This window comes from Vanellus vanellus, assembly GCF_965231255.1.
Source record: "Vanellus vanellus genome assembly, chromosome: 28".
Taxonomy (NCBI): Eukaryota; Metazoa; Chordata; class Aves; order Charadriiformes; family Charadriidae; genus Vanellus; species Vanellus vanellus.
In genome coordinates this window covers 2541983-2569575 of record NC_138933.1, presented here as the reverse complement: position 1 = coordinate 2569575, position 27593 = coordinate 2541983, and the positions used below count along the sequence as shown (strand labels likewise).

The following is a 27593-nucleotide window of genomic DNA, read 5'->3' as shown; positions in this document are numbered from 1 at the left end:
AGAACCCCTCACAGCCCTAAGGAGACTTAGTCAGGGGGAACTATCTGGCACTTTTCCTTGGTTTTCAGTAAAGGACATCCAGGAAAGGGTGTCACCAATTAGTCTGTCTCATCAGACACGCAGTCTATGTCATCGGATGAAGACTGTGTTAGTTGGTATCTGCCTACAATGTTCTCTCAAAATGATACGCTCTACTCCTGAGAGCGAATGTGACAGCAGGGAGCTAGGCCTGCAGCTCTTCAAGAGCTGTTGAATACAGCTCAAGGTTTCAGGAGCACCAAAGGGAATTAGGATCACAAGTCTCTTTGCCTGCTTCAGATCAGTTCTTCCTTTTCCATCCAAGTAACACAAGGGCTAGCCCATGCACGAGAGCATTGTGGGGCATCGCTGGTAATCCGTTACTGACAACAGCGTCTTGAGAGGATGTGTGCTGCGCTTGGCAGGGCACCAGCCCTTCTATCGGGGGGAGCAGAGCCCTTTATTTTCAACTGGCTGCTTGTGAAAGGCATTTGTGGAAGAGGCAGCAGAGGTCTTTGCTCTCATTTTAATGGTGTGGTGATAATGGAGGAGCCATATGGCAGCTGCTTACAATTGCCATGCAGTATCGATGAGCAAAATCCAGTGTTGTCTCACTGTCTAGCTTCCTCCGTTCTCACTGGTAGGCAGCAGGTCCCCAAATGCTTGAGAGCTGTCGTTTTACTGGGGAGGGGAGGCAGGTTGGTGCTTATGGGTGATTAGACTGCTCCGCAAGAATCCTTTCAAGTAAAAGGGATGGATCTAAAAGGCAGCCAGGCTGCTGTTCTAGCACCCGGGCTGGCTTTGAAAACCACACCTTCATCTTGCAGTTTGAAGGTGCCTGCATCATCTCTTGGGACCCTGTTTTCATTGTGCTCAGGGCTGCACTTATTCTGATTATTGCAGTAACCTCCAGGACTGATTCATCAACTGATGGGAGCAGTTATTTGAAGATCTGTCCCAGCTGTGTGCAAAGCAGAGCAGGAAAAGATCTGCTTTTTTGCTCTTTCTCTATTTTTCCTCCAGGTCTCCCCTGGGAACAGAAACCAGTTGCTCTCCAGGCTTTATATAATGGCAAGTGATTAGAAACATCAGGGTGGGGGGAGGAAAAAAAAAGCAAAGGTATTTTCACTTGGGAAAACACCGCCTTCCATGTCCTCATATTTATTCTAGGGAGGAGGAAGTGCTTAGGACTCTGGGTCTGGGGCTTTTTTCCCATCTCAGCATTCAGCCCCTGAGCAACTGTCAGCAAAATATTTCCTTCTTTGCACCATGTGGCTGATGATCCAGACCTCCTTAGCAGAATACCTGAATGTTAGCTGTTGAAATGCAGTAGATCAGAAACAGAATTAGTTAAGTAGCAGCTACTGGGCATCAAGCAATAGTTTCATAGCCCTTTTATTTCTGGAAGTAAGACTGAAATATTGAGGAGAGCTCTTCCCAGCTGGGTGCCCTGCAGCATGGGTCGTACTCATTCTTAGCAATTTTTCATGCCATGGGAAGGAACTGCTTTCAGCCTGCCACCCCCTAGCATTTTACTCAAAAGATGTGCTCGTCCTGGGTCTATGTGGCCATAAAATAGGATTCTGTTGGTGTTGAAACAGTAGTGTTGAAAGTTTACACAAACAGCAACTACCTGAGAGCTGTGCTGAGGACCACCATGTCGGCTGTCCACTTGGAGTGAGGGTGCTAGGCTGGAGTCAGGGAAGAGAGCACCCTCTTGGCAATAATAACAGCTGTACAACTCATGGCCATAGCCTGGGACAAGAATTGCATCATGGTCTTCCCTGTGTGGAGTAGGGCATGGCACGGGTTAGGGGGAGAAGATGCTGTGACCAGCTGTGGAGGGTCAGTATGTGTGCATGGACGTGGAGAGGAGAGAGGTACAATCACTTGGAGTCCTGAGGGTGTTCACACCTTGGTTGGCTGTGAAGTAGAGGCAAACTAGTGACTTAGCCTGCTCACCCCATCCCCCATGGGAGCTCCCACGTGGACAGCAGAGAATGCGATCTGGCTGCAGTGCAGGAGGTAGTGACAGGATCTACCCCCCACCCTCCCCATCAGTGAATCGAAGTTTTCTCTCCCAGGTACCAACCCTGCCATGCCTTTCTCTGTTCAAGGTTTGGTACTAAGTGCCCCTGAAGCATGCAGCCAATCCCCTTCTTCACAGCCCAGCCGTGGCCTCCTATCCTGCACAGCCCAGCAGCCTCAACCACAGCAATCCCAACAGCCACCACTGCAGCCCCAAGGACTTCCACCTGCAGCCCAGCAGCAGCCAGCCATGAGTAACCACATGATATCCCAGGTGAGTTGCGGCACAACACCCAGAGCTCAGTATGCTCCTTGGGCACACAGGCGGGAGGCAGAAGCAGAGCCAGAGTACACCCAGGGTGCTCTGGACTCACACTTGCCCGGTGCATTTTGAGTGTCCTCACACTTGCTGCCTGTTAGGGAGTAAGAGTCCCTCTGCTATTAGCAGAGAGCAGGAGAAGGTTGGGGACCTTGCTGTGCCTGAATATGATGCTGTGTGACATCTCAACTTGCTGGCCTCTTCTGTACCTGGTCAGGCCAGCAGCCCTCCTGGCAAGGGCTCTGTGGCCCTTTGCTGAGTGGCAGGGTCATGTTCTGCAAACAGTTGCCCTCCTGGTGAGGGACTGTCACAAACGGCAGTTGGGTCAGAGCTCCCCAGTGCTGAAATCCTGTGACTGGTCACCTGGTGTCCTGGGGAGAAGCAGACCTGGAACTGCCTGGGTGTATTCTCCAGACCGTCCCTGAGTTAAACCCAAGTGATGTTCCACAACCTGCAGGGCTATTTCTGAAGATGGAGCCCTCTGGAAAGCACTCGTGGCTGTCATTCCTACATACTTTGTTCTGCTCCTGAGGCTGTAAAAAAACACAGCTCAAGAGCTTCCCCTGTGTCACCGTAGAACTGGGGAAGGGGTGGGAGCCAGCCCTGGTGGGCACATTGGAGAGTAAAGCTGTCTCGTGTTCGGGGGGGTGCAGAGCTGGGGGAGTGTGTGGAGGAATTGTCCTCAGTACTGTTCCATCGTGCCCTATTCAGAGCAGCGTGTCAGTGCTGGACCTCAGCCTGCCTGTGCGTTTCATAGGAATCCTTTCAGCTGCATCATCTCATACTTACGATGTCTCCTACAGCAAAGAATGGCAAGTTACACTGCAGTTACACTGGATGTTTGCAAGATATGACTGTACAGGGAGGGTGCTAGATAATATTATCTAGGCTCCCTTTGCCATGAAAGGTTGGACCAGATGATCTTCCAAGGTCCTATCCAACCTGGGCTGTTCTACAATTCTAAGAGTTTACAGTGGGCTGGGATGGGAGGAGGAAACGAGCCTCCTCAAACAGCTTTTACTGCGGATAACATGAACAGCTCTTTGCCGTCAGTTGCCGTCTCTATGAGGCTGGAGGGAAGCTTGTGGTTCTTGGGCCCTGGACTGGCTCCAGGGTTGTGGATGTTTGCAGAGGATACTGAGACTCAAGGGAAACATCTTAGTTCTACAGATGAGGTGTCTCCCAGAGCTCGCCACAGTCCAGCGCTAAGGTTGGCAGGAGTGTCTGTCTGGAGCTGTGGCATGGCGTGGGACAAAGCACAGTGCCCTGAGTGGGAGGTTTGAACGCACAGCAGGCTGCTGGAGGTTGTGCAGGATCACTGTTTCTTGCTGGGGTTTTATTTTGTATCTTCTACTATTTGGCTGTTCTAGTGGTTTAGGTCCTGGAAAAACTTTTTTCATGTGTTTGACTGTTGGTGAAAGGTCTGAAAATGCACTGTCCCCCATGTGCGTGCACCTTCTGTTTCACTAGAGGTCAAATCAAATGATCAAAAAAACAATCCACTGCTGACCATTACAGGTTCGGTGCCCAAAGCACAGTATGTGGTGCTTGAATTAGGTGTTGTCATAAACAGGCATCAGCAGGTCCTCCCAGTGACAAAGCGAGAGGGACCCCTACAGAAAGCAAGAGTGAAGAAGAGACATTACCAGCAGGAAAGGCCAAGAAGCACTGCAGAGAGAGCTGGGAGTCAGTGCCACACACAAGTGGGCGGTGGAGTGGGACAGACACAGAGGTTGTGCTGGGGGGAAGCGGCTCTCCTGCTGCCGCTGGCCATAGCTGGCCTTTGTGAACTTGTGTCACTGTTCATGCTGGGCAAGAGCTGCTTTGTGGACATGGTCAGCCTTCACAGCTTCCACAAAGCAACTGGCCGGGCTGTATGTCTTCACAGAGATGAATGCTCGCCCATTCTGGTCTCCATGCTTTCCAACCCTCTGCAATGCCCCCCTCTGTGTGTTTGCAATTGACTCACTTGACTAACCTTGTTGTTCCTTCTTTCTCTCCTTCCTCCTGTCCTTCCTTCCCCACCCCCTCCTCCACCCTTTTCCTACCCAAACCTCTCTCCTCCCACCCCCTTCTCTGCTGGTCTTAGCCGGTCCCAGCGCTGCAGCCTGTTCAGTATTCTCCAAGCTCCTGCCCCCAAGTCCTCTTGCCAGTGTCTCCACCCCAGCAGTACAACTTGGTATAAATCCCATTTCCTCTTCTGCACTGTCTCTGTTTTACTCATGTGCTGTGTTTGTGTTGTATGAGCTTTTGCTAATGAGGTATGTCGCGGACACTGCACCCAGTGGGTTTGGGGTTCATGGAGGCTCTGCGCTGCAGTGGGGTCAAAGCAGTGGGATGCCCGAGACTGTGGGACCCATCAGGGCCTGGCACTGCTGAAGTGGCTGATCTTGGAAAGAGCCTGGGGAAGAGCAAGTGCCAAGCCCAGAGCTCCTCCAGGAAGCGACACTTGTGCCTAGCACTGGGGTCCAAGGGGGCATGGCTTCCCTGGGATCTCAGTCAGCCCCTGTGTTGTCTCCGCTGGGTCTTTCGGGAATGGCATGCCCCACGGGACATGGCCTCTGGGCTGGGGCCACCCCTGCCTGTGTGGTGCCCCGCATGTTACCAGTGTCCACTGAGCATTCGGGCCACCCTGGCAGCTCGCATGCCTCTCGCCTCTGTCCTGCAGAGTGCACTTGGTCTGTGGCTCATTTCTGGGGACGTTTCTTGGGCAAGCTCCTCCTCCACACAGAGTAGGGAGAAGGGGTCTGCAATCTACTCAGCAGAACTGTGTCCTACATGCTGTCCTCCTCCATCCTCCCCACTTATCCCCAATGCAGGCCGACGAACTCAGCAACCCCTTTGGGCAGATCAGCCTCAGCCGACAGGGCTCTGCAGAAGCACCAGATCCTTCCTCAGCTATGTTCCAGTCATCCCTCGTCTCCCAGCACCCTCAGCAAACAGGATTCATCATGGCAACCCCTGGGCAGCCCATTCCCACCTCCAACTACTCCGCCTCAGGGCACACGGCCCCCACACAGCAGGTGCTGCAGCCCCAGGGCTACATTCAGCCTCCCCAGCAAGTAAGGACATGCGCAAGACGGGAGGGCACATGCGCCTCAGCCCAAAGCCGTCTGTCAGGCAAGGGGCTGCTGGGGAGCAGTCCAGAGAACAGCTCCTTGAGAGTGGGTCCCCTCTTTTTCTGCTGCTCGTTTGTGGTGGATCAATACACAGGGGTCCAAGCTCCGGGCTGGCACACACCCTTGCTAGGCACCGCATAATCTCTGCCCCCTTACCCCTCTTAACTCACAGGCCACTTATCTTGGGACCCCGCTGGCCATTCCTGGCTTATAGGGTTGGGGGAGGGACAGTGACCAGATTCAGGGCTGACACCTCTAAGTTCTCTTTGGGGTCCCACAGGGCATTATGACCACTAGGATTGTTCCCTGTGCTGTGATGAGAATTGTGCCTACTGTGCTCTTGCACTACTGTGCTGGGAAATGCTTGGATGTGGAGGCTGGGAGGAGCGGGAAGGGGCTGCGGTTCCCTGAGGAGCTATCATCTGGCCAGAGCCAAAGCCCTGGTTGGTTTCCTTCGGCAGAAGCCAGGCCAGGTGAGAGAGAAAACTGGTCCTGGGGGACCAGCTTTCTTGGTCCCACTCCCTCTTGTGTTCTCATCACCATGTTTTCTTGATTCTGATAGATTCAGGTTTCTTACTACCCTCCCGGGCAGTACCCGAACTCCAGCCAGCAATACCGATCTCTCAGTCACCCAGTGGCCTACAGCTCCCAGCGCACTCAGCAGCTCCCCCAGCAGTCCCAGCAGCCTGGTAAGGGGGCGTAGAAGGGGGGAGGGGGCATGTTTCCATTTCCTGCCACTCTTGATGGCTCCTAAGGATCACCCATGCACTGTCTGGGGCCAGGCTGCACTTCCCTGCCTCCCACTCTTTGCTGGACGTGCTGACTATAGAGTGTCTCTTGATTGCGCAGAGAGAAGTTGCAATGTGGCCTGGCTCCAAAGGCTGTTTTATGTTTTAGTCTTTTCCCTCTCTCTCAGCATGCAGCACTGAGGTGCTGCAAGGTTGATTTAAAGCCAGGAGCTTCCTTCGGGTCTTTTTACATCTGCCATAAGGGAAGCCCTTTTCCTACTCTTTAGCAAGAGGATTTGGGCCCTCGTATGCCAAGTGTCAGACTGTCTGCTGTGGCCAGCTGGGAAGCCGCTCCTTTTAAACCCTGTCCTGACAGGTTTACAGCCAATGATGTCCAACCAGCAGCAAACATACCAAGGTGTAATGGGAGTGCAGCAAGCACAGCCTCCCGGACTCCTCAACAGCCAGAGGAACAGCATGGGGGGCCAGATGCAGAGTATGATGGGAGTGCAGCAGGCGCAGCCCCCTGGCCTTCTCAGCAGCCAGAGGAGCGGCATAGGGAGCCAGATGCAAGGCCTGATGGTCCAGTACAGCCCACTGCCTTCATACCAGGTATGCATCAGTTGATCTCTGATGAGGGGCTGCTGGGGAGGGGGCCTCAGCTGTGCAGGCCATGAAGAAGTGCTCTTTTTGTGCCAGAGCGATGGAGCCAAAGGTGGAGGCTTACCTTGAGAAGACAGTGCATGCTTGCCAGCTTGGGGAGGGCATGTCTGCGTTTGACTCTGTGTAGGACACGTCTTGAGAAGGACTGAGGGCAGCTGGTCCCTTCGCTGTTGTGTTTGCAGAAGAACTGGGAGGGGCTGCCCTTGCCTGGGCAAGATTGCTCTGGGCTGCAGTAGACAACCATCTGGCATCTGGAACAGGTTGCCCAGAGAAGTTGTTGAGGCCCCATCCCTGGGGGTGTTCAAGGCCAGGCTGGATGGGGCTTTGAACAACCTTGTCTAGTGAGAGGTGTCCCTGCCTATGGCAGGGGGGTGGAACTCGATGATCTTCAAGGTCCCTTCCAACCTAAACCATTCTATGATCCTGTAATCTACCTTGCATGGACCTTGCTGGTGTCTCTTTGAGGCCAGTTCTCCCTGCTCCTGCTCTGTGTTACCTGTCATTCCATAGGGCTGCTTCTTTCCTCCCTGCACAGGTTCCTGTGGCCAATGAGTCCCAGAGTGTAGTCCAGCAGCCCTTCCAGCAGCCGGTGCTTGTATCAGCCAGCCAGTCTGTTCAGGGCGGGCTTCAGGCTGGAGGGGTACCCATCTACTACAGCGTCATCCCAACTGCCCAGCAGAATGGCACCAGGTAAAGCTTCTGTATCTGGGCTGCCTTGGGGAGAAAGGGTCCTGCTGCCCTACTGAAGGGGCATAGCAGCCTACTCCTGCAGCTGGAAGAGGAGGCGAGGCACCGTAGATGTTGTTCATCTCTTAAGCTTGCCCAGTCCTAGCTCGCATTGTCAGTGCTTCCTGGGCACAGCTGTCCTGCAGCATGCGGTGCCTTCCTGTGCTCCTCCAGAGGCAGTTGTGTTTCCAGCTGTCCCAAGTATTGGGGGAGCTGGAGGTTGCCTGCATAGAGGGAGAGGCTGTTTCTCCCCATCCCCTCACCAGAGCCCTCTCTGCTTCACAGCCCTTCGGTGGGGTTCCTTCAGCCACCTGGCTCTGAACAGTATCAGATGCCACAGTCCCCATCACCCTGCAGCCCGCCACAGATGCAGCAGCAGTATTCAGGTAAGAGGGGCCACCGGTCAGGGTTGGCACTGATTCTGCACAGCTTGGATCGGGTTTTGTTGGGGCTGTAGAGCTGCCAATTCACAGCCAAGTCCGGCAACTTATGTGCAGTGGGTTTCCGTAGTCTTACCCATCCCATGGCCCACTGGGAATTATCAGGACGTGGCACAGTGACTTTACTCCAGGCTGACGCTGGCCTGTGCCTGGTGTTATCTTCCGTGGTGGGCAGGCAGGGTAGGAGCAGGCAGAGGGAGCTGCCGTGGGCTGTGGACTCCCTCTGCTGGAAACATGGCTTAGTGTCACCAGGGCAGCTCGTGGGACCAGGGAGCACTGTGGATGAGGAGCATCAGGATTCCTGCATCCTGCCCCAGCTGCAGGGAAGTGATCTGGGGCCCGGTGAATTGGTGCGAGAGCTGGAACCAGAATACTTGAGCTCTGCCCCCAGCTCTGTGATGAGATCCTTTGCCAGAAGTTTCACTGTTATGCCCACAGAGGTCACCCGAGTTGCCTTCAACTTGTCCCCTCTGCTTGCATTTCTCCTATATTAGAAGTCATCAGGCTGATGTAAGCTGTAATATCAGAGAGGGATCCCCACCAGGTCTTGGTGGACCTTTTTTCAGCCCACCTGGGCAAGCAGAAGCGGCAGAGGAGAGAGTACGGTGTTGTAGGGAGGAGTGAAAAGGTGCACAGAGAGGCAGGCTGCCTCTTGTCCCCACAGAGCCTGGGCAATACTGCTGGTACTGTCTCTCCCCAGGGGTGTCTCCGTCAGGTCCAGGCGTGGTTGTGATGCAGCTGAATGTACCCAATGGCTCCCAGACCCCACAGAATCCCCCTGTGGTGCAGTGGAGCCACTGTAAGTACTACAGCCTGGACCAGCGGGGGCAGAAGCCAGGAGACCTGTACAACCCAGACACCAATGCTCAGGTATTGAGAGGACTGGGAAGAAGGCAGCTCATCTTTTGGGAGCAGCCTGGCGGGAGAGAGAGGACCCCAGTGTCCGTACTGTCTGGATGGGCTGGGAGATTGGGGTGGGCTCATCTCATGGTGGTGAGATGGGTGTGGGACTGGTCACAAGCGCTGGGGCTGTCTGACGCTCTCCCTTCCCCAGGCCAGCACCCAGCTGAACAGCCCCATCACGTCCCCCACCCAATCCCCGACGCCGTCTCCTGTCACCAACCTCAACAGTGTCTGCACGGGGCTAAGCCCCCTCCCTGTCCTCACGCAGTTCCCCCGGCCCATGAGCGCAGCACAAGGTAAGGGGAAGGAGTGGGGACAGCACAGGGCTGGGTCTTTCCTGGGATTTTTTCAGACCCATGCAAGCATTTGCTTCCTTTTTGCAGGTGACGGGCGCTACTCTTTGCTGGGCCAGCCACTGCAGTATAATCTGTCTATCTGTCCCCCACCGCTGCTCCACAACCAGCCCAACTACAGTGCACACCAGGTAAAATTGGGCCAAACCCTCACCCACCTACCTTTTCTCTCTCTTGGGACCAAAGGGAGACTGCCCCTCTCCCTCCGGACAGCCTCTCTCTGGGCAGGGCCCAGGAGAAGTTGAGAAGTGAGTCTCACACCTTGCCCTGTGCTGGGACACCCCACGCTCTTGCCTTTGTAAATGGCTTTCCTTTGAGCCTGGCACTGGGCTAAAATTCCATCCTGCTGCCAACTTTGCCCAGAAGCGGTGTCAGCCCCAAGTCCTTTGAGTGTCCTGGAACCATGGCTGTGCCTTGATCTCATCCGACTTACCCAAGTGCAGTGTCACCTTCAAGGTGCCAGGGTGTGCAAGGCTCATCCAAGTGTCTTCGTTCTCCCTCACAGACATGGCCTAGTCACATTCGGTCTTCTCCCCCACTCCCAGGATGCTCCATGGGCACTGTGAGGCCACAGTATCTCCTCAAGTAACACGCTACTGTTTTTATTCCTTAAGGGGCAGACTGGAATGAAACATGGAAACCGGAGCAAGAGACAGACCCTCAAGTCAGCATCCACTGACCTCGGGACAAGTGATGTAGGTAAGTGACCCTTCCTCAAGCAGTTCCCCCTTTGCACTCTGACAAGTCCCCACTGCAGGGGCATAGCTGGCATTGGCAGAGACTCCAGACGCTCTCCGCTCACACCAGCATCCCACAGAACCCATCGCTGGGGTGGTTGTGGAGAGCAGTTCATGTCTGCCACTGCCTCCCCCAGGCAGACAAACGTCCCCCAGCCCGCATTAGGACTGGCCGGGGGGGTGCAGCACGGCCGGTCCCCGTCAGCTGTGCCCGTCGGGAGGTGGGAGGACAGGAGTTGCTCAGGAACCTAGTAAACAGTGCCTGCACTGAGCAAAACTGTTGAGGAAGAGTGGGGAGAAATTGTTGGAGAGTCAGTGATGAGCACCAGGGCACCTGGGCACTATTCCTGCCTCTGTGGGGGTTGTGGGTTCCTGCCGTCTGATGGGACAGGTGGAGCTGGCGGAACTCCTGGGACTTTATTCCTCTCTGTCAGCAGAAAGTGAGTGTCCAGACCCCTGAGATCTTTTTCCCACCATTGCCTTCCCAGGTGACTACTCCCTCTCATTCTTCCATTTCCCAGTGGGGCCAGGAGCTGCAGAGCCCTCATCTGTGTAAAGGGCTTTGGGGTCTTTCAGGGGTGGCTGCGAGAAATCCTCAGTGGATCATTTCTCTCAAAAGGGGAAGGGACTCCCTGTTCCTCACCCCGGGGGGGCTCCAGCTTGGTCATCAGGGAGGGAAGGAGAGGCACATGTTTGGGTTCTGTGCAGCGATACAAGACTCGCTTGTTGGGTGTGAGCCAGACAGCCTGGAAGGGAGGCAGTCTTCACTGCCTCTCTGGAGGCTTCAGACTTGTCCCCCATGTCACCATCAACAGCAGCAGCTGGTTGCAGGGGGCCCTTTAAGAGCTGCTTGCTGGAGAACTGCCCCCCTCCCTGCGGCTGGCATGTTCATTACATGCTGCGTTAATATTAGCAAAGAATCCATTCAGCCAGTCCTTGCTAAGTCCAAAAGCCAGGGCTGGAGCCAGGAGGCAGCAGAAGTGTTTGGGTACTGCAGAGCAGAGGCAAAAAGGTTGGCATGACACTGGCCTGGGCACACAAGGGGATCCTCCATATGGGTAAAGCACACAGGGCAGCATCACATTCGTGATCTGCACATGTCAACATCCTCCGTGGGTGCAGCTTGTCTTTCTGCCTTCCAGGGACAGAGAGCAGGAGAGTTGGGTTAGCTCCCAGTCCTGGTGCCCAAGGATCAGGGTAGGAAGACGGGGCAGAGCACCTGGGAAAGCCCTAACTGGAAAGCCAAGCCCAGCCAAGAGAAGCAAGGAGGACTTGGTGTTGCTGCAGCCCTGGGCAAGTCGGAAATACCAGTCTCCTCTTGAAGCAGACCATGTGGGGACCAGGATGGGGGCATCAGAAAGGATCAGGATGGGGCACTGTAGGGAGCAGAATGGTGGGGGCAGTGTTGAGGGGGAAGAAGTGACTGGCTTAGAAAAATACATTCCTAACGTGGGGGCAGCATAGCAAAGCGCTGCTTTCATGGGCGAAGTAGAGGTGACTTCTCCAAGCCCAGAGGCTGGCTGGTGAGGAGCCCATGTATCAGCTCTTGCTGTGCTATTGCCACCCAAGAATGTGTTGCTGCTGACACATGCTGTCTTTCCACTGCAGTGCTGGGCCGAGTGCTGGAGGTGACAGACCTGCCCGAGGGCATCACGCGGACAGAGGCTGACAAGCTCTTCACCCAGCTTGCCATGGCTGGTGCCAAAATCCAGTGGCTCAAAGAGACTCAGGGGCGCCGTGGAGATGGGGGCGGCGGGGACAACGGGACTCCAGAGAACGGCAGGCACAGTGACCTTGCTGCCTTATACACCATCGTGGCCGTGTTCCCCAGCCCTCTGGCTGCCCAGAATGCCTCCCTACGCCTCAACAACTCCCTCAGCCGCTTCAAGCTGCGTGTGGCCAAAAAGAACTATGACTTGCGGGTGCTGGAGCGTGCCAGCTCACAGTAGGGCTCCCACGTGGGCACAGAGCACACTGGACTGCGGGCACTTCCCTCTGCCTTCTCTTCCTTTCTGCCCTCCTTTCCTCTCACCCTCCTTCCTGGATATATTTATATGGACATAATTAAGAGACAAGAAATTGATTTTTTTTTATTATTATTATTATTATTATTATTATTTTTGGAGTGATGCCCATGCCCGCCCACCTTACCCTGTGTATATTGTTTTGTTAAGCACTGTGTTGAACCGCACATACAGGTGTTGATTGGTATGTTCACTGCACATTTTATTTAATCTGATTATTATTTGGGGGGGGGGGGTGTATTTTTGGTTTTGTTTTATTTGGGGGGGGTTGTTTTTAAATATAAAAAGAAAACTTGTCCATCACTTTAACGCTGCTTTCCCATTCTCTGCCAGTACCAGTGCTAGGGGCTTTCTGTGCTGCCTCTTCAGGGTGAGATGACAACCAGGGAGCCAAAGGGGCACTCATGGGATGGTGTGTTCCTGCCTGGGTCCTGCCCCAGTGCTTGGCGTGTACAAAGGCTCATGGCTTGCCCAGGCTAGGCGCTGAGACTGGGAGAGGAGCGCTGAGCACTTTGACCTGGGGCTGGTCCTACCCGTCAGAAATTGGTAGCCTCTTTTCCCAGCTGCTGGCCCCATTGCAGCTGTGCCAGTGGCAAGAATGGTGGCATGGGGTGTCCCCAGCTGTGTCCCCTACCAGGAAGCAACGTACTCCTCCTGCCCACAGGGGAGCAGCCCTTGAGCTGATCAGTGTGGGTGTCACTGTGTCCTCCTGCTCTGTGGGTACAGGAGTTGTGCTAGCACCACCCTCACCATGGCATCGCGTACAGCAGCTGGAGTCTCTCGCAGCATCTGCCTTCAAGAGCAGATGCAAGTGGAGAGGTGAGAGCTGCCTGGAAGGGGTGGGCTCTGACCCCGGCCTTGGTGCAAACTCCTGCTCCACTGCCACCCACAGCCTGGCAGGGACATAGGTCCAGGGACTCTGGCACTGGGGTGCCTGTCCAGCTGTGGGGACCCGGCACCTGCCACAGGACAGCATGACAGCAGCGGGGTCCTCAGTTCTCTCCTCCATGGCAAGTCTCTGTCTCGGTGGAGAGCAGACTGGCAGGGTTTGCTGCCAGAGGGTAATGGGGCAGCCATGAGAGTTGCCCCATGAGAGACCACGCTGCTCCCACTCTTTCCTTCTGCCCTCCCAGTTGCTGCGGCCTCAAAGGGGAGAGCAAACAAGACATCAAGGCTAGCACGCTCGGTGTGCCCCGGCTCTGCTGCAGCCTCATGCCAGGGGGTGGGTGGGTCCCTGTGACGCCCAGCAACCCACTAACGCAAATAGCCAGTGGCTCCTCTCCATCCCGCTCCCCTTCTGGCTTATGTATGGGCTCCAATTTCTCGGTGTCAGCCTCCGCCAGCGCTCAGCTGTCGGTTCCCCTCTGGCCTGTCACTCCTGCTCTCCACGGCACCGGGGCAGCTGCCCCCCTCCCTGCGCACCCAGCACGGAGGGCCAGGGGCTCTGCAGCCAACAGGGCCCCAACATCGGCCACCCTTTGTGGGGTTTTTCATCGCAGGACAAGAGCTCCAAACACAGCGTAAGTGTGTCTCCGTGCGCGGCTCCCCCTCATCGTGGCCACTGACCCCCCGTGGGCCCCTGCTACACCCACATCGCTGCAAGACCCCCGGGCTCTTTGCTTCTGCAGCACCACCTGCCCCAGGACCCCCCCAGCCCCCATCTCTTTTTCTCTGATGGTTGTCCTGGTTGGTTTCCATGGGAGCATGGGGAGGCCTTGTGTTAGTTATCACCAAAAATAGTGTTCTAGGTAGAAGGACTGTGGGGTGGTTAACAGTCAAGGGAGGAATCAGGCATGTCTTGGAGGATGCAGGAGCAGATCCTGCCCTCATGGTTGCCTGCGGTTTCTATGCAGAAGAAAGCAGGACTGTGCGGCGACGCCAGAAGCGTCATAGGCATGCTTGTCCTAGGAGGCCAAGGGCAGCACCATTTGCAGTTTAATTGCGAGATGGAGATGTCTGGAGAGAGCTGGATACGTGCAGGTAGCCCAGGGTCTGGCTCGCAGCATTCGGCACCACCTCCACCAAGCAAGCAGCAGTGCAGTGCACGCTGGGCTGGGAGCCTGCGCAGCAGTGCCGAGCGGGTGCCCTGGAGCCCCAGGACTCACCCGCAGCAGAACTGGCCCGTGCTGAGGCAAGAGCTGCAGGCAGCGCAGCAGGAGGTGGTGATGCTCTAGGGCAGAGGGAGGCACCGGCCCAGGAGATGCTTCCCATACAAGGTCTGTCTGTTTGGCCCCCACCGGGCACCTGCAGTGGGAACAGCCCCAGCCAATGTCATGTCTCTCTTTTCCTCTCATAGCATGACAGAGAAGGAAGTGCCAGAGCCACCAGCTTCACCTGCTTCAGGTGGGAAACCCAAGAGCCGGGTAAGTGGGTGCCCATGGAGCAGCTTGGGGGGGGGGGGAGCCATCTTTCTAGCATCGTCTTGGCCTCAGCCCCAGGAGTCTTTGTGGGACCAGGGACGCCTGGTGGCATCCAGCAGGGCACTGGGTGGCCATTTCCCAGCTTGGATTTTCCCCAGGGTGCCCACATCCACATGGCACTCAGGAGCCACAGTTTCTCCTTTTGTGGGGACCTCAAGGGGCCGGGAGAAGGGTCCTTGTCCTCACAGCATTTCTGCCCCAGGATGTGTGGGGTCTCCTCCCACTTGGGTAAGGAGGAGTCTCTAGGTCAGAGCAAAGGGGTAGGGAGCCAGGCACCAGCTTCTCTGCCTGCCTGCTCTGCCACACGTCTGCTGCGTGCAATGCATCCTCTCCTGCCCCAGCAGCTGCAGAAGCTGAAGCAACTTTTCCAGTGGAAACCCAAGGAGGAGATGGCACCAGAGCCACAGCCCAATGGGGAGCTGGTCAGTCCCTCAGGGGGACCCATCTACTACATCTATGAGGAGGAGGAAGAGGAGGAAGAGGAGGAGGAGCCTGAGCCCCCTCCCGAGCCTGAGAAACTTGTTAATGACAAACCCCACAAGTTCAAAGATCATTACTTCAAAAAGCCCAAGTTCTGTGATGTTTGTGCCCGCATGATTGTCCGTGAGTGCTGAGGGGACTGGGGCTGGGGCTGGGGGCCATGGCCAGGGTGAGGGCTGGGGGCCAAGGCTGGCGAGGGCTCCAGCCCAGCTGTCCCCACAGCTGCAGTGTCACATTGCCTCTCCTTTTCACCCCTCTGCCCCCCCCCACCCCCAGTCAACAACAAATTTGGCCTGAGGTGCAAGAACTGCAAAACCAACATCCACCACCACTGCCAGTCCTACGTGGAGATGCAGCGCTGCTTCGGCAAAATTGTGAGTGTTCCCACCAGCCATGGGTGTGGGGCATGTCCTTGCAGGGAAGACCAAAGCACCGTGGCAGGGAGCGGCCAGCTTGGTCCCTGTGGGCATGACTCGGGCGCCGTGATCCCCCCTGGCTCTGAGGGGGGAACCCAGGCATCCTGGTGGTCGCCCTCAGGATCCACAGCATCCACCTGCTCTCCCATCAGCTCTCAAAGGAGGTCTGGGTGGTGGTCGATGCTCTGATGTCCTCTTTCCTTCCAGCCCCCAGGGTTTCGCCGGGCATACAGCTCACCCCTCTACAGTGACCAACAATGTGTCAAGGATCTGCTCTGTAAGTGCTATCCCCACACCAGGGTGCCCTATCTTTTCATGCCCTGTACCCAAGCCTCTCTCACCATCCCTCCACCCCCGCAGCAGCCAACAGGAGTGACCCCGTGTTCGAGACCCTGCGGACAGGTGTCATTATGGCGAACAAGGAACGCAAGAAAGGGCAGGATGACAAGAAAAATGTGAGTGCAGGGTTGGCCTGTCGCCCCAAATGGCCAAGGGTGGTCCTGGCACCGCAGCCTGCGCCTCATTGCCGCACCCACACCCCCCACATCCCCCCCCCCCGCACCCCCTGACAGCTCTCTGCTTTGCAGCCTTTGGCCGCCATGATGGATGAGGAGCCAGAGGCCACAAAGCCACAAGGGGGCAAAGCGGAGGGCGGTGAGTGCTGTGCGTGGCAGGGCCAGCTGCAGGCAAGGGCTACGGGGGTGGGGGGTGGGTTGAGCTCCAGCCACAAGCATGGGGCAGAGAGGGAGTGTGATGGGGAGACTACACTTGGGGGTGCCCACCGGGGTGGGTTTTGCACTCCGAAAAGGGTGTCTTGAGTTCAGGTCTCCACCCTGGGGTGCTCTCCGCTTCCCCTCATTGCGACCTGCACACAGGAGAGCCTTGGAAGGCTCCTGGGGTGGGGCAGCAGCACCGGGGGAGATGTGACCTCCCTCCTCCCATTTCCAGGCACCTCTGAAGGGGACAAGAAGACTGAGAAGAGCCTGACGGATGACAAGGTAGCCGTCATCCTCCCCCTATGCCCAGAAGGCCCCCGGCCTTGGAGCAGTGCTGGCAGAGGCCGCAGGGATCTCCCTGCTGGGCGGCCCTGGGGCTGTCCTCATCCTCTCTGAGATTCCAAACCCCTCTTTCCTCCTCGCCCAGAGCAAGAAGCCACAGCCAGGGATTCGTAGCGGCTACCCGCAGTCTCACTATTTTGTGGCACTTTATCGCTTCAAAGCCCTGGAGAAAGATGACCTTGATTTCCCGTAAGTCTCCAGCTGTGTTGCGGGCAGAGGGGTGATGAAGGGAAGGATGTGGGGTGCCCAATGGGGAGGGGCAGAAATCTTCACCTCAATGATGAGGCTCTCACGGCCAGGAGAGGTCTGTGAATGAATGACTGAGGGCAGAAATTGGAGCTATGCTGGCTGCGGTTTGGGTTTTGTGCCTTTTTTGGCTTTCCTGCCTGCCCCAATGGGCTACATACCGAGTGGGGCTGTGGTTCTCACTGCGCCAGCTCTCCTAGCTCCCAGGCTCTGGGCACAAACCTCCCATTCAGGGCTGATGCTTTTTGTCTTGACGTGGTTCCACTGACTCCTTGCACCCCAGACTTGAGGCTGAACTGCTCATGAACAGGACCTGTCTGTCCCTGAGCCCGCAGGCTGCATGCGTTCCTCAACCTCCCCCAATGCAGGGCTCTGGGAGCTGGTGCTGTGGGAAGGGCAATTTTCCTCACCAAGCGCAGGGTCTCCCATGGCGGGGTGTCCCTGCCCCCCACCTCACACTGAGTGCTTCCTTCCCTTTGCAGGCCAGGGGAGAAGATCACGGTGGTCGATGACTCCAATGAGGAGTGGTGGCGGGTAAGGCTGGTGTCCTACAAGCACAGAGGGGAGAGATGCAGAGCTTAAAGCAGAGGGAGAGGTCAGCTGGGACCACAAATCGCAGTCTAAGGGGGATGTAGCCCCCTAAATCTGCTGCGTCCTCATGCCAACCCACAACCTGCAGGCTGTTTGTCACGGGGGAATCTGGAGGTCATCCAGATGGGCTCCAGCCCCCACCTCGCACCCATCCACTAACTTCTTTCAGGGGAAGATCGGTGAAAAAATTGGCTATTTCCCTCCAAACTTCATCATCCGGGTGCGGGCAGGCGAGCGGGTGCACAAGGTGACACGATCCTTTGTGGGCAACAGGGAGATTGGACAGATCACGCTCAAGAAGGATCAGGTGAGACAGGACCACACAGTCATGGCCTGTGGTCCTCCGGCCCCCACCTGCACCTCTGCCCCAGCCTCCCTCCAGGCCTCCACCCCCACAGCCGCCCCGTGGCACCCCACAGCCCTGCTCAGCCCCAACCTGCCTCAGCATCCCCCACTGCCTGCCCCACAGCTCCCCTGGACAAGGCCCCCTTTGCCTGGGGTTTGCCTCCTCCCCTCTGCTCTGTGGGGCACCGGCAGTCTCACTGGCGCCCCTTTCGCCCCCAGATCGTGGTGCAGAAGGGTGAGGAGGTGAACGGTTACGTGAAAGTCTACACCGGCCGCAAAGTGGGGCTCTTCCCTGTGGACTTCCTGCAGGAGATCTGAGCGGGGCAGCATCCTGGGGTCCTCCCTGCTGGGGGGATGGATGGACTCTGGCTGTAGGGACCTGCCCGAGCTGGGTGGGGATGGGGACAGGGACAGCAGGCACCCTTGTCCCCGATGCCCGCAGCAATGGGGGTCTCCAGTGGGGACTGACTCCACCAGGCACGGTACAGGCTTGGGGTGCGGGAAGTGCCTCTCGGGCTGTGTCCCCCGTGGGGGTTTTGTTGCCTTCAGAGACACTGGGTGCAAGGAGGGGGCACCCCCAGACTCCTTTTGGAGGCCACTCAAACCCCTTGCCCGAGGCGGTGGGTGCCTTGGGGGGAGTCGACACAGTCCTGTCCTGCTGCTCTGGGCTGTGCAATGCCCCGTTTTGGCAATACACGCCTGTTTTGGCAATAGATGTCTGCTTTGGCAATACATGTCTGCCCCCCACCCCCCCACCCACCTGAGCACGCTCTGCTTTGGCTTTCCTGGGGGTGTCACCGTGGGGCCACCGGTGGTCCCAGCTGCTGTGAATTGGACCGGGCCGGGGGTCTGCACTGGCGCTTTCCAACACCCTGTGCAGCACCCACCGGTGCTTGTACGCTCCCCACCACCACCCCAACATGGCACCCCGCATGGGGCCCCCACAGCCGAAGGCTGCTCCGAGCAGCCGCACAGCCCGGGGACAAGCGCCGTCAAGGGAGGGGAACACGACACCCCCACCCCACCGTTCCCCCGTTCCGCATCCCCGGGGGGGGGGGGGGGGCTGCGTCCTCCCCTCTCTCTGCGCTGGCCGCCCGGCAGGGCCGAGCGCTGGCGCGGGGCCCGGCGGGGCCCGAATAGGGGCCGCGGGCGACAGGTGACGGGGCGCGGGGACAGGGCGAGCCCTTGGAACGCGGGGTCGAGCGCCCGGCCGCGAACAGGTGCCCGGGCGGGCGGCGCGGCGGGGGCTCGGGCCGGGGCGGGGGGGGGGGGGAACACGGCCCGGCGGAGGCGGCTGCGCGGGTCGGCCGTGACGTCCTGGAACCGTGACGCCGGCGGTAACCACGGAGACGGGCCGGAAGCGGGGCCGCGGGGGCTGGCAAGGCGGTAACCACGGCGACGGGGTCCGGTGCGGCGCGCCGCCTGTCGCCTTGGCGACGGGTAGCCGCGGGACGGCCCGGCCCGGCCCGGCCCGGTAACGGCGGCCCCCGCAGCGAGGCCGCCATCGTCGCGGAACCCCCCGGAACGGGCCGGGCGGGGCTCGCTACGCTCGGGTGGCGGCGGCCGCCGGGGGAGGGGGGGCGCTGTTGACGCGCCTTGCGGCGCCGTCGTATGCAAAGATAGGCAAATGAGCCGCGGAGGGGAGCCGCGGCGCCCCCTGGCGGACGCCTCGCAGAGCAGCCCCCACTCCATGCGGGGGGGCACCCCCCACCTACCCTCTCCCGCCACCCCCGGTGCGAGGACCCCCGCGCGGCCGGGAGTCGCCGCCTGTCCCCCACTGCCACCCGGGGGCGGCTGCTGGCCCTGCAGGCAGGGCCGCCCGTGGGGGGAGACCCGTCTGTGTCACCCGCCGCCACCGCCCGCGCTGGGGGGGGGGGGGGGGGGGGGGGGGGGCAGGTACGAGGGCGTTCCGGGGCAAAGCAGCTCCCCGAGCCCACCCCCCCGGGAGGGTGTCGTGGTGCTGCCGGTCCCATAGCCCCGCCCCGGGGAGGCAACCGGCAGGGGCCTGGGGAGGGGTCCCCGCTTCTCCCGCCAGCCTCCACTTACCCCGCGGCTGGCCGCCTGCCGCCCGGGGAGTTCGTGGCCACTGGCCAGTCCCGGGCCGCTCGGCCCACGTTAACCTCTGGGGCGCCGCGCGGGCCCGAGGCGTGCGGGGGGTCCCGGCCCCGGAGATGTCCCAGGGGTGCTGCTGGAGAGGGGCACGGCGGCAGCTGCCTCGTCCCCGCGTGGGAGGTCCTCCCCCGGTGCCCGCATGTCACGGACCAGCTGGGAGATTCGCTGCTCCAGGGAACGGGAGGATAATGGAAATTGGGGGTGTGAGGGTCCTTGAGGGGGGAGGGGGCAACACACGACTCCCAGGACTGTTTCCTCCCTGCTCACTCATGTCCTTACCTCCTGTCAGACAGCTTTTAAATGCGAACCATTAAAATTTTCCACCTCATTTGCAGCTCCTCATATGGTTAATTTTACTGGGACTGTCTATTTATTTACTTGCAAAGCCCTGCGGGGGGGCTGGAAGCTGATTTGCTGCATCTGAGAAGCAGGGAGGGGAAGGGGGGAACCACCCAGGGAAGGGGGGAGGGCTCCAGCTAATTTAACAGTTGAAGAGAGCAACTTAATTAGCGTCATCTGGAAAATTGGGTAAAACCCCTTTTATCAGCCTCCCCATCCCCGGACCCCTTCCCTGCCAGCACGCACAGACTGCACAGGATAGCACATGCTTTGGGGGGGGGGGGGGGGCACTGCTGGGGCCCAGCCCTACCAAGCAGATGGCCATCATTACATGCAGGATCTAATTGGATTGATCAGCAGTTAATAGGAAATTAAGAGGTGAATCCCTTCCCTCCTCCCAGCTCCACCGTGCGCGTCCTGCGTGCCCCTCACCGCCTCTCCGGTGGACTGCAGCCTACACCCCCGCTGCCCTCCTCCTTCCCCGGGGAAGGCAGCTGTGGGGGGGAAGCAGAGGTGGGGAGAGTCATATGCACCTGATGGGCAATGGACTGAGAGTGCCACAGCCTTCCTGTGACCGTACAGCCACGGGGGACACATGCTGCACATCACCCAGGGGCACCATGATGTGCACCCACCTGGTGTACGGCTGCTCAGCAGAAGTTTGCGGTTTGGTCTTGCTCGTGTTTTTCCTGTCCCTGGTTCCCACAGCCTGTTTGTGCCCCAGCTGTGTACAGAGAGGGGCTGTGACTCTGCTGGTGTGGGGACGCTCAGCATCTCACTGCTAAATCCTCTGCAACTGGTTTATGCGAGGGGTCTGCCACCCACCCCATGTAACACATAGTGTCAGGGTAGAGGAGCCACCCTGACCTGCCAGATTAATCGTCTCAATTTCTCTGTGAAAGGTCAGGAGTCTTTGCGAGGCCCAAAAATTAATTGAAATACCACTGATCTTGTGCCGGATCCATACATCATCCCAGGAGAGTAGCACTGGCATGGAGGGGATGGGGGCACCTACGTCCTGCGCAGCCCTTCTGGGGACAGTGAGCCCCAGGGAGTGCAGTGGGAGGTGGAGGTGTTGTGGTGCTGCACCCCATGGCCTGTCCACCCCGTGTCCCCACAGGGGGGTCCCTCACATCCAGCCTGGCCCTGGGGTGTGCCTGTCTGCATGGCTCTGCCTGAATCATCTCCTCTGGCTTGGCAGATGCAGCGCTCAGAGACTGTTCTCCATCTCGAGGCAGGGAAATAAATGCATTAAGCTAAACTAAACCACCTCCCCCCACCACCTGCCCCCCCCAGCCATAAATCAGCATAAATGCAATTTACATATTCATGGTATTTATCCAATAACTGTCCTGTCCCAGATTAAACGTGCCCTGGGGATCACCAGGGCTCCTTATCTGTGCCAGGGTGCTCCCAGGAAGGAGCAGCTCTGCTCGGGGATGCGAGCGGGGAGTGGGGTGGGTTGTGCTCATCATCCTTCTCCATCTCTCCTGCTCCCGGCAGGTCCTGGGAGAGGAGGTTCGAGGGGGGAATCCGGGGCTGGGCAGCAGTCCTGTCCCACAGCCCTGCCCTCCCATCCGGAGCAGCCTTGCACCCTGCATCAGCGCCCCACTGTCGTTGTCCCCCCCGGCCCACTCTGCTCAGGTCTGCCTCTGCTCTCTCCTTGCGTGCCTTTCCTCCTTCCCCACTCTGCCTTTGGCCCCAGCGGTGCCACTGGAGGAGCCCCAGGGACCCCACACAGCTCCCTGCATCCTGAGTCTCAGCCCATCCCCAAGCAGCTGTGTGGGCAATGAGAGGGGGGCACCAGAGGGGGGGCACACTTATCTTCCCGCTTGGCTCAGAGGGAAGGGCCCAAGGGGAACTGGAAAGGTCTGGGGGCGGGTGTCCCCAGCTCCGTCCTGCCCCCCACCAGTGTGGCCCCATTGGCTGTGCTGTGTATTTGCAGGGGGGGGTCACACACACATCTCCCACTTTGACAGATCCTTGACAGCAGTAATGACCAGCTCCAGGTCCAGCTGGGCCCCAGGGCTCAGTGCTGAGCTCGTTAGGGGGGATTTAATGAGGGCAAGAGGCAGGCACTGCCTCTGGCTGTTTGTCACGCTGCCTCTGGCCTCACAGCCCGCACAGACCCCTGCGTGGTCCCCCATGGCATAGCATAGTGTGGTGCCCTCCAGAGCCCCCAGCTCAGCCCGACTCCCCTCTGCCCCTAGGTGCAGCGGGGGGGCGGTCCAGCTCTGGCACCTCTGCCCGCTGGGCAAGAGCCAATGGGACCAGCGTCCGGCTGTGGGAGCTGCCCCCACATCCAGGTTGCACCCGGTGGAGATGGGGAACCGCACTGGGGCCGTTCGCGTTGTCTTCCCCCACTCAGGGATGGGCACAGGGGCTCCTGGCCCTCCAGTGATGTGAATGCCCCACTCAGGGAGTAAAGAGGGGGCTGTGGGGTGCAGCTGAGCAATGCTCCCCCCCCGCCCTTGCTCTGGGCTGCCCCAGCCTCCAGCACTACAGGGGAGGGATAGCGTTGCTCAGGGATGCTTGGGGGTGCAGAGGAGTTTGGGGGCCGTGGGCTGTGGGGTGGGAGCGAGAGGCACCAGGAAAGGCAGATTTCAGGGGCAGCAGAGCGAGGGCAAAGGGGGCTGCAGCCAGGGTGTGGGTGCATGGCACAGGGGGAGGATGATGGTGGCTGTCCCACCCGCAGAGGATGGAGTGGGGGGGGTTCTCCCAGGGGGAAGGCACTGGCTATGCAGTGTGCCCATGTCCTGGGTGCTGGGGGTGGCACGGCGCTCGGTGGGACGGGGCTGGGCTCAGCTGTGGGCTGTGCAGTGCTGGCCATGGGGGGGGGTGCACAGGGTGCCAGTGCCATGGAGGGGCTCAGCCACGTGCTACAGGCAGCAGTGGGGACAGCCCAGGTGCCCCAGCCCTGCTGGGGGGGGGCGCTGAGCTTTGTGCCTGGGGGTCCCGTTTGCAGTTTGCACCGTCTCTGCTCTGAGGCAGCCGCGAGTCTTTCTCGGCTCAACAACAAACTGCGTAAACAGGAGCCTGCGGGCAGCGTTAATTAGTTAAATATTTGGCAAGGCAGGAGGCACAGGCAGAATCTGAAAGAGCGGGGGGGGGGAGGGTTAGCTGTGCTGTCACCTGCCCCACTGAGAGCAGGGCAGACCCCCAGGTGTCTGGGGGCGGTCGCATCCTGCTGGGTGCTGCTGGTCTGTCCTAGCCGGGCCAGTGCAGGGACATCACCCGATCCCCAGCACAAGGCAGCTCTGGCTCTACGCCAGACCTCCATCTGCATTTAAAAGGCTGCTGGTGAAGTGGGGACCCCAAGGATCCCCTGTCACCGCCTGTCACTGTTGCGCTTGGAGCCATGCAAAGCGTCCTCGCTCCAGCTCTGGCCCCTGATGAGCCCGAGTCCCTGAGTGGCGAGGTCCCCTCCCTCTGCCTGGCACCCGTGTTTGCCCCATCAGCTTTGCTCAGTACCTCTGTGCTCCAGTAATATCCCACACGGGCATTAATCAGGGGCAGCAATAAGCTCCTGGGGGGGGGGAGCTGGTGAGAGGCAGATTTGGCTCCGGGGGGGGTGGTGGGGGAGGGATGCTGGCCCGCACAGGGATCCTGTGCAGGGGCTGAGCATGGTCAGAGGGACCGGGCGTTTTGGAGCAATCCCTGCTCTACCTGCTGCCCCCACTCTGGCTCCTGACCTCCAGACTGTGGGGTCCACCCTCCCAAATCATTAACCGAGGATGAAACACCCCAAAGCCTGGCTGGGGAGTGACGGCCGTGTGCAGCGTCTGTCCCCACAGCCCCTGTGATGTGAACTAAATCCATCCTAATTAGCACTGATTTGCATGGGGAAATGAAAATTAATCTAGCCTGGGTTTACTGGAATTAGTGATTCTAGTTGGGCACATCAGCAAGTGGCAGACATGCAGGCGGGAAGGACTTGGTGTGGCAGAGAGCTGTCTGCCTCCCTCCCAAGCCCTACTGTGGATCCCCCTTGCTCAGCACCGCCATACAACCGCAGGGCTGCCGACGAGCATCCACCAGGACTGGGCTTGGATGCCTGGGCTCTGCCCAACCACCCTTCCTGGGTTGCAGGGGGACATTGGTGCCCCCCACTCGCCCCACCCCATCTCCCAGCTGCCCCTAGTTGCAGGGTACAGAAAACAGCACTTTTCTGACCCAGTTGCCCCATCCCAGCACATACTGTGGTGCCAGTGTTCCCACACACGTCTCTGTGTGCGTCCCTGCAACCCTCTCCTGTGCGTCCTCCCATGCATGTTGACATGTGTGTGCCCACCTCATGCGTGCCATGCAGGAGTACATTCTCGTTCTGGCAGTGGGGGGCCACCAGGGAGTGGGCGCAGCGGGGAGAGCCCTGACTGTGCCCCCTTTGGAGACCTCTGGCCCCGGCTGTCTCCCGACGCTGGTGCTGCCTGGCCCAGGGGTACCACTGTGGCTCATTGTTATGGCGTCCGTGGCAACGCGGTGAGCAGAATTATCATCACGCTCATGAAAAATTAACAAGAAGAAAACAGCTGGGCAGGAGCTTTGTCTGCCAGGGCACAGTGTGGGTGGCACAGTGTGGGCAGGTTGGTGTTGGCCACAGGATGGGGTCTGGTGCCCATCATGTCTTCAGAGGTTGCCCCTCCTTGGTGTGACCCTTCCAGCCCCAAAACCCCAGACCTTGTGCAGGTGTGTCCCCATGTCCTATCACTGCCTCTGGGGTGCGTCTGGACAGGGTGACCCACCCAGCAGGCCTTGGGGATTTCAGCCTGGCTGACAGGAGCAAGACCTCCAGCTCCTGCGGCTGCATTTGCAAGTCAACCACGAGCCCAAGGGCTGCTGGTGGTGGCAGTGGCAGTGGCGGGGGCTACCTGTCCTGTCTACCTGGGGACAGGGACGGGGACGCCCCAGGGAGGGGTGAGAGGACAGAGCAAACGCTGCTGCAAAGGGATGTGGCTGCACTCTCTCCCTTCCCTCCGTGTCTCCTCTGGCTGCCCGGGGGGGGGGCGGGTTGCTTTTCTATGGCGCTGTTATTGCCCCCCCACCCCTCACTGGGCTGTAAACACTCAATTAAGCACGAACGCCTGGTCCTGCCTTCCCTGTCGCTGCTGGTAATTATGTAGGTTTTTCGGTGTCAGGCACCGCGGGGAAGCGCGATTACAGCTAATTGGAGCGGCTCTCCCCAGCCCAGGCCCTTCTGCAGCTGCTGGAGCTGCCGCGTGACAGCAGCTCCGTGCCCCCCCCAAATCTGTGCCCACAGGATGCAGAGGTCCTTCCCACCCCCACCCCCCTGCCCCATCCTTTTGGTGCTGCAGGTGTAGGCAAAGAACCTGCAGATGCCTTCCTGATGCGCTCTGCTCACTGATGGGTTTGTCCCCCCCTGCCGACATTGTGGGGACCTGTTTGGGCTCCCCGGACCCCACAGGGGCCTCAGAGGTGGACGGGGACACCCAGGACAGGGTGGACCTGCCAGTTGCGCTGGTGGGGGCACTCAGGGCTCTGGGCCATGGGTGGGAATCGGTACAGCTCCGTGTGACGCTGTGGGGCTGAGCATACCCACAGTGTGGGGTGCATGAAGTGGGGGGTATTTGGGGAGTGGCAGGGTCTGCAGGTGAGCGGGGGGCTGCCCTGCACTGTGGGCCCTGGCAGAGCTGGGCCTAGCGAGGGGGACCCGAGAGTTGGGGGCGGTGTGGGGTGGCAGGAGAACCTGCCACCGCCTGTCCCAGGGGAGATGCATCAGGAGTGCAGCATCTGCCATTGATTTCTTATTATAGAGTTCAGCAAGAAAAATGAGGCGCTGGGGCTGCGGAGCAGCAGCCGTGATTTGTCGCCTTCTCGCCGTGTCCTGGCGGGGATGGGAATTGATTTTGGAGTCTCTGGCATCAGTCAGCAGGTCTGGGGGTGGGAGGTGGGGAGGTGGAGAGGGGATGGCTGCCGGGACACAGGAGACGAGGCATGGACCTGCTTGTGGTGCAGCCCAGAAACCCCCCACTCCGTGTCAGGAACCACAGGGCGCCTGGGCCCTCGAGTGCCCCCCTGGCGGGTCGGGGTCCGTTTGGGGCTGGGGTCCTCGGCCCTGCTCTGGGCTGTGTCCCCGGAGTGGGACCACAGCGGCTCTGCGGGCGGTCCTACGGGGGCTGTCTCTGCAGGAGGGTCCGCGTTCCCCGCTGTCCCCCCGTCCGCGTCCCGTGGGCTCTTCGGCGGCACACGGCGGCTGCCGGGACAGGCCCGAGCAGCGGGGACAGCCCGATCCCGGTCCCGGTCCCCGCCGGCCCGACTCTCGCCGCGGCCACGCGAGGGCGCCGCAGGACTCCCGAGGGCGCGGGGCGGCCCCACGCGGGACAGCGTGCGCGCGCACACGTGTGCCTGGTGTGTGTGTGGGGGGGGGTGTGCCGGTCCACGGGCACGCGCCTTCGCACGCGCGGGGACGGAACGAGTCTGTGGGTGGCGGTGGGCGCAGCGTGTCCCCCACAGGGACGCGTCCTGCTGTCCCCGTGTGTGCCTCTGCCATGTGCATGCATGTCTCAGGCGCATGTGTGTCAGACATGCTTGCATGTCTCAGACTTCTGCACGCATGTTTCAGACGTGTGTGTCAGACGTGTGCTTGCATGTCTCAGCTGTGTGCACGTGTTTCTCAGCTGTGCGTGTCTCAGACCTGCACACATCTCAGATGTGTGTGCATCATCTCAGCTGTGTGCACACATCTCAGCCATGTGCTTTGCATGTTTCAGACGTGTGTGCGTCTCAGCTGTGTGCGTCAGCCGTGTGTGTGCATGTCTCAGCCTGTACACGTGTGTACCACGCGCAAGCTTGCACGTCTCAGCCACGTGCATGCGTGTCTGAGCCGTGTGTGTGCATGTCTCGGCCATGTGTGCGTCTCAGCCATGTGCGCCCGTGTCTCAGCCGTGTGTTCCTCAGCTCGGTGCGGCTCCGTCCTCACCAGTGTCTTTGTCACAATGAAGGAAGAGGCTATTATGTTTATTAAATTGTATCAAGGCAGCATTACAGCAATTGGCAGCTGGTGACCCCGGTTATTTATAAAACCGGCTTTGGAAATCACAGCTCTGGGCTTGGGCTTTTCTTCAGAGAATTATGGAAAAAAAAAAAAAATCAATATTGCAGGATGGGGCCAAGTCGGTAGTTAATTGCGGGGTCAGTTCCAGGAAATGCCTCCTGGTGTGACACAGCCATGGAGGAGCTGACGCCCCCACCCCCTGACCCTTGACCCCCAAAGGGCTCCTGTCCCACGGCCACTGTCCTCTGCAGTCGTGGGACTGTGGTGGGGGTCATCCCCCCCTTCTTGCTCCCTGGGCTGTTGGCTCTGGGACCAGGAGAGGCCACCGGAGTGCAGGTCCTTCCCTGCTCTGGGGTGCTGTCTCCCTGAGCTGGCAGGGGACAACGAAGGGCATCAGCTCATCCACCTTTTGCAGCATTAGTCAGGGGTGTCACAGTCTCGGGGTATGAGGCTGGTGCTGTCCCCCATCCTACAGCAGTTGTGGGTCACAGGCAGGCTCTCCTGGTGCTCATCACA

General features: G+C 59.1%; 2 protein-coding genes across 5 annotated transcripts in view; both read left to right on the top strand.

Annotated features, from left to right (window-relative positions):
* R3HDM2 (R3H domain containing 2) overlaps nucleotides 1–12256 on the top strand; it is a 39112-nt gene extending 26856 nt beyond the window's left edge. The window contains exons 13-24 of the mRNA XM_082496389.1: nucleotides 2103–2320; nucleotides 4455–4544; nucleotides 5185–5427; nucleotides 6047–6173; nucleotides 6589–6824; nucleotides 7411–7565; nucleotides 7887–7987; nucleotides 8742–8911; nucleotides 9096–9240; nucleotides 9328–9428; nucleotides 9912–9996; nucleotides 11643–12256. Of these exons, the coding sequence (XP_082352515.1) occupies nucleotides 2103–2320; nucleotides 4455–4544; nucleotides 5185–5427; nucleotides 6047–6173; nucleotides 6589–6824; nucleotides 7411–7565; nucleotides 7887–7987; nucleotides 8742–8911; nucleotides 9096–9240; nucleotides 9328–9428; nucleotides 9912–9996; nucleotides 11643–11983 (2012 nt within the window). The 3' untranslated portion in view covers nucleotides 11984–12256. The remainder of the gene's footprint in view (nucleotides 1–2102; nucleotides 2321–4454; nucleotides 4545–5184; nucleotides 5428–6046; nucleotides 6174–6588; nucleotides 6825–7410; nucleotides 7566–7886; nucleotides 7988–8741; nucleotides 8912–9095; nucleotides 9241–9327; nucleotides 9429–9911; nucleotides 9997–11642) is intronic.
* A 1163-nt stretch (nucleotides 12257–13419) lies between these two features.
* Nucleotides 13420–18450, top strand: STAC3 (SH3 and cysteine rich domain 3). 4 transcript variants are annotated; one of them, XM_082496457.1, is made up of 12 exons: nucleotides 13420–13578; nucleotides 14355–14421; nucleotides 14820–15081; nucleotides 15235–15332; nucleotides 15582–15651; nucleotides 15735–15829; nucleotides 15962–16028; nucleotides 16323–16372; nucleotides 16518–16621; nucleotides 17161–17212; nucleotides 17439–17576; nucleotides 17834–18450. In XM_082496457.1, exons 2-12 carry the CDS (start codon nucleotides 14356–14358, stop codon nucleotides 17930–17932), a joined length of 1101 nt encoding a protein of 366 aa, XP_082352583.1. In that variant the 5' UTR covers nucleotides 13420–13578; nucleotide 14355; the 3' UTR covers nucleotides 17933–18450. The 4 variants fall into 4 exon arrangements, with proteins under 4 accessions (XP_082352583.1, XP_082352584.1, XP_082352585.1 ...); XM_082496458.1 differs by having other exon boundaries at nucleotides 14823–15081; nucleotides 17834–18447; XM_082496459.1 differs by lacking the exon at nucleotides 13420–13578 and having other exon boundaries at nucleotides 14373–14401; nucleotides 14823–15081; nucleotides 17834–18430.
* Nucleotides 18451–27593: the final 9143 nt, after the last annotated feature.

Coding starts and splice junctions, on each gene's coding strand:
- STAC3 (XM_082496456.1), top strand. CDS start 14,592: ATGGCACTCAGGAGCCACAGTTTCTCCTTTTGTGGGGACCTCAAGGGG. Junction 15,082..15,234: donor TTGTGCCCGCATGATTGTCC/GTGAGTGCTGAG, acceptor CCCCACCCCCAG/TCAACAACAAATTTGGCCTG. Junction 15,333..15,581: donor AGCGCTGCTTCGGCAAAATT/GTGAGTGTTCCC, acceptor CTTTCCTTCCAG/CCCCCAGGGTTTCGCCGGGC.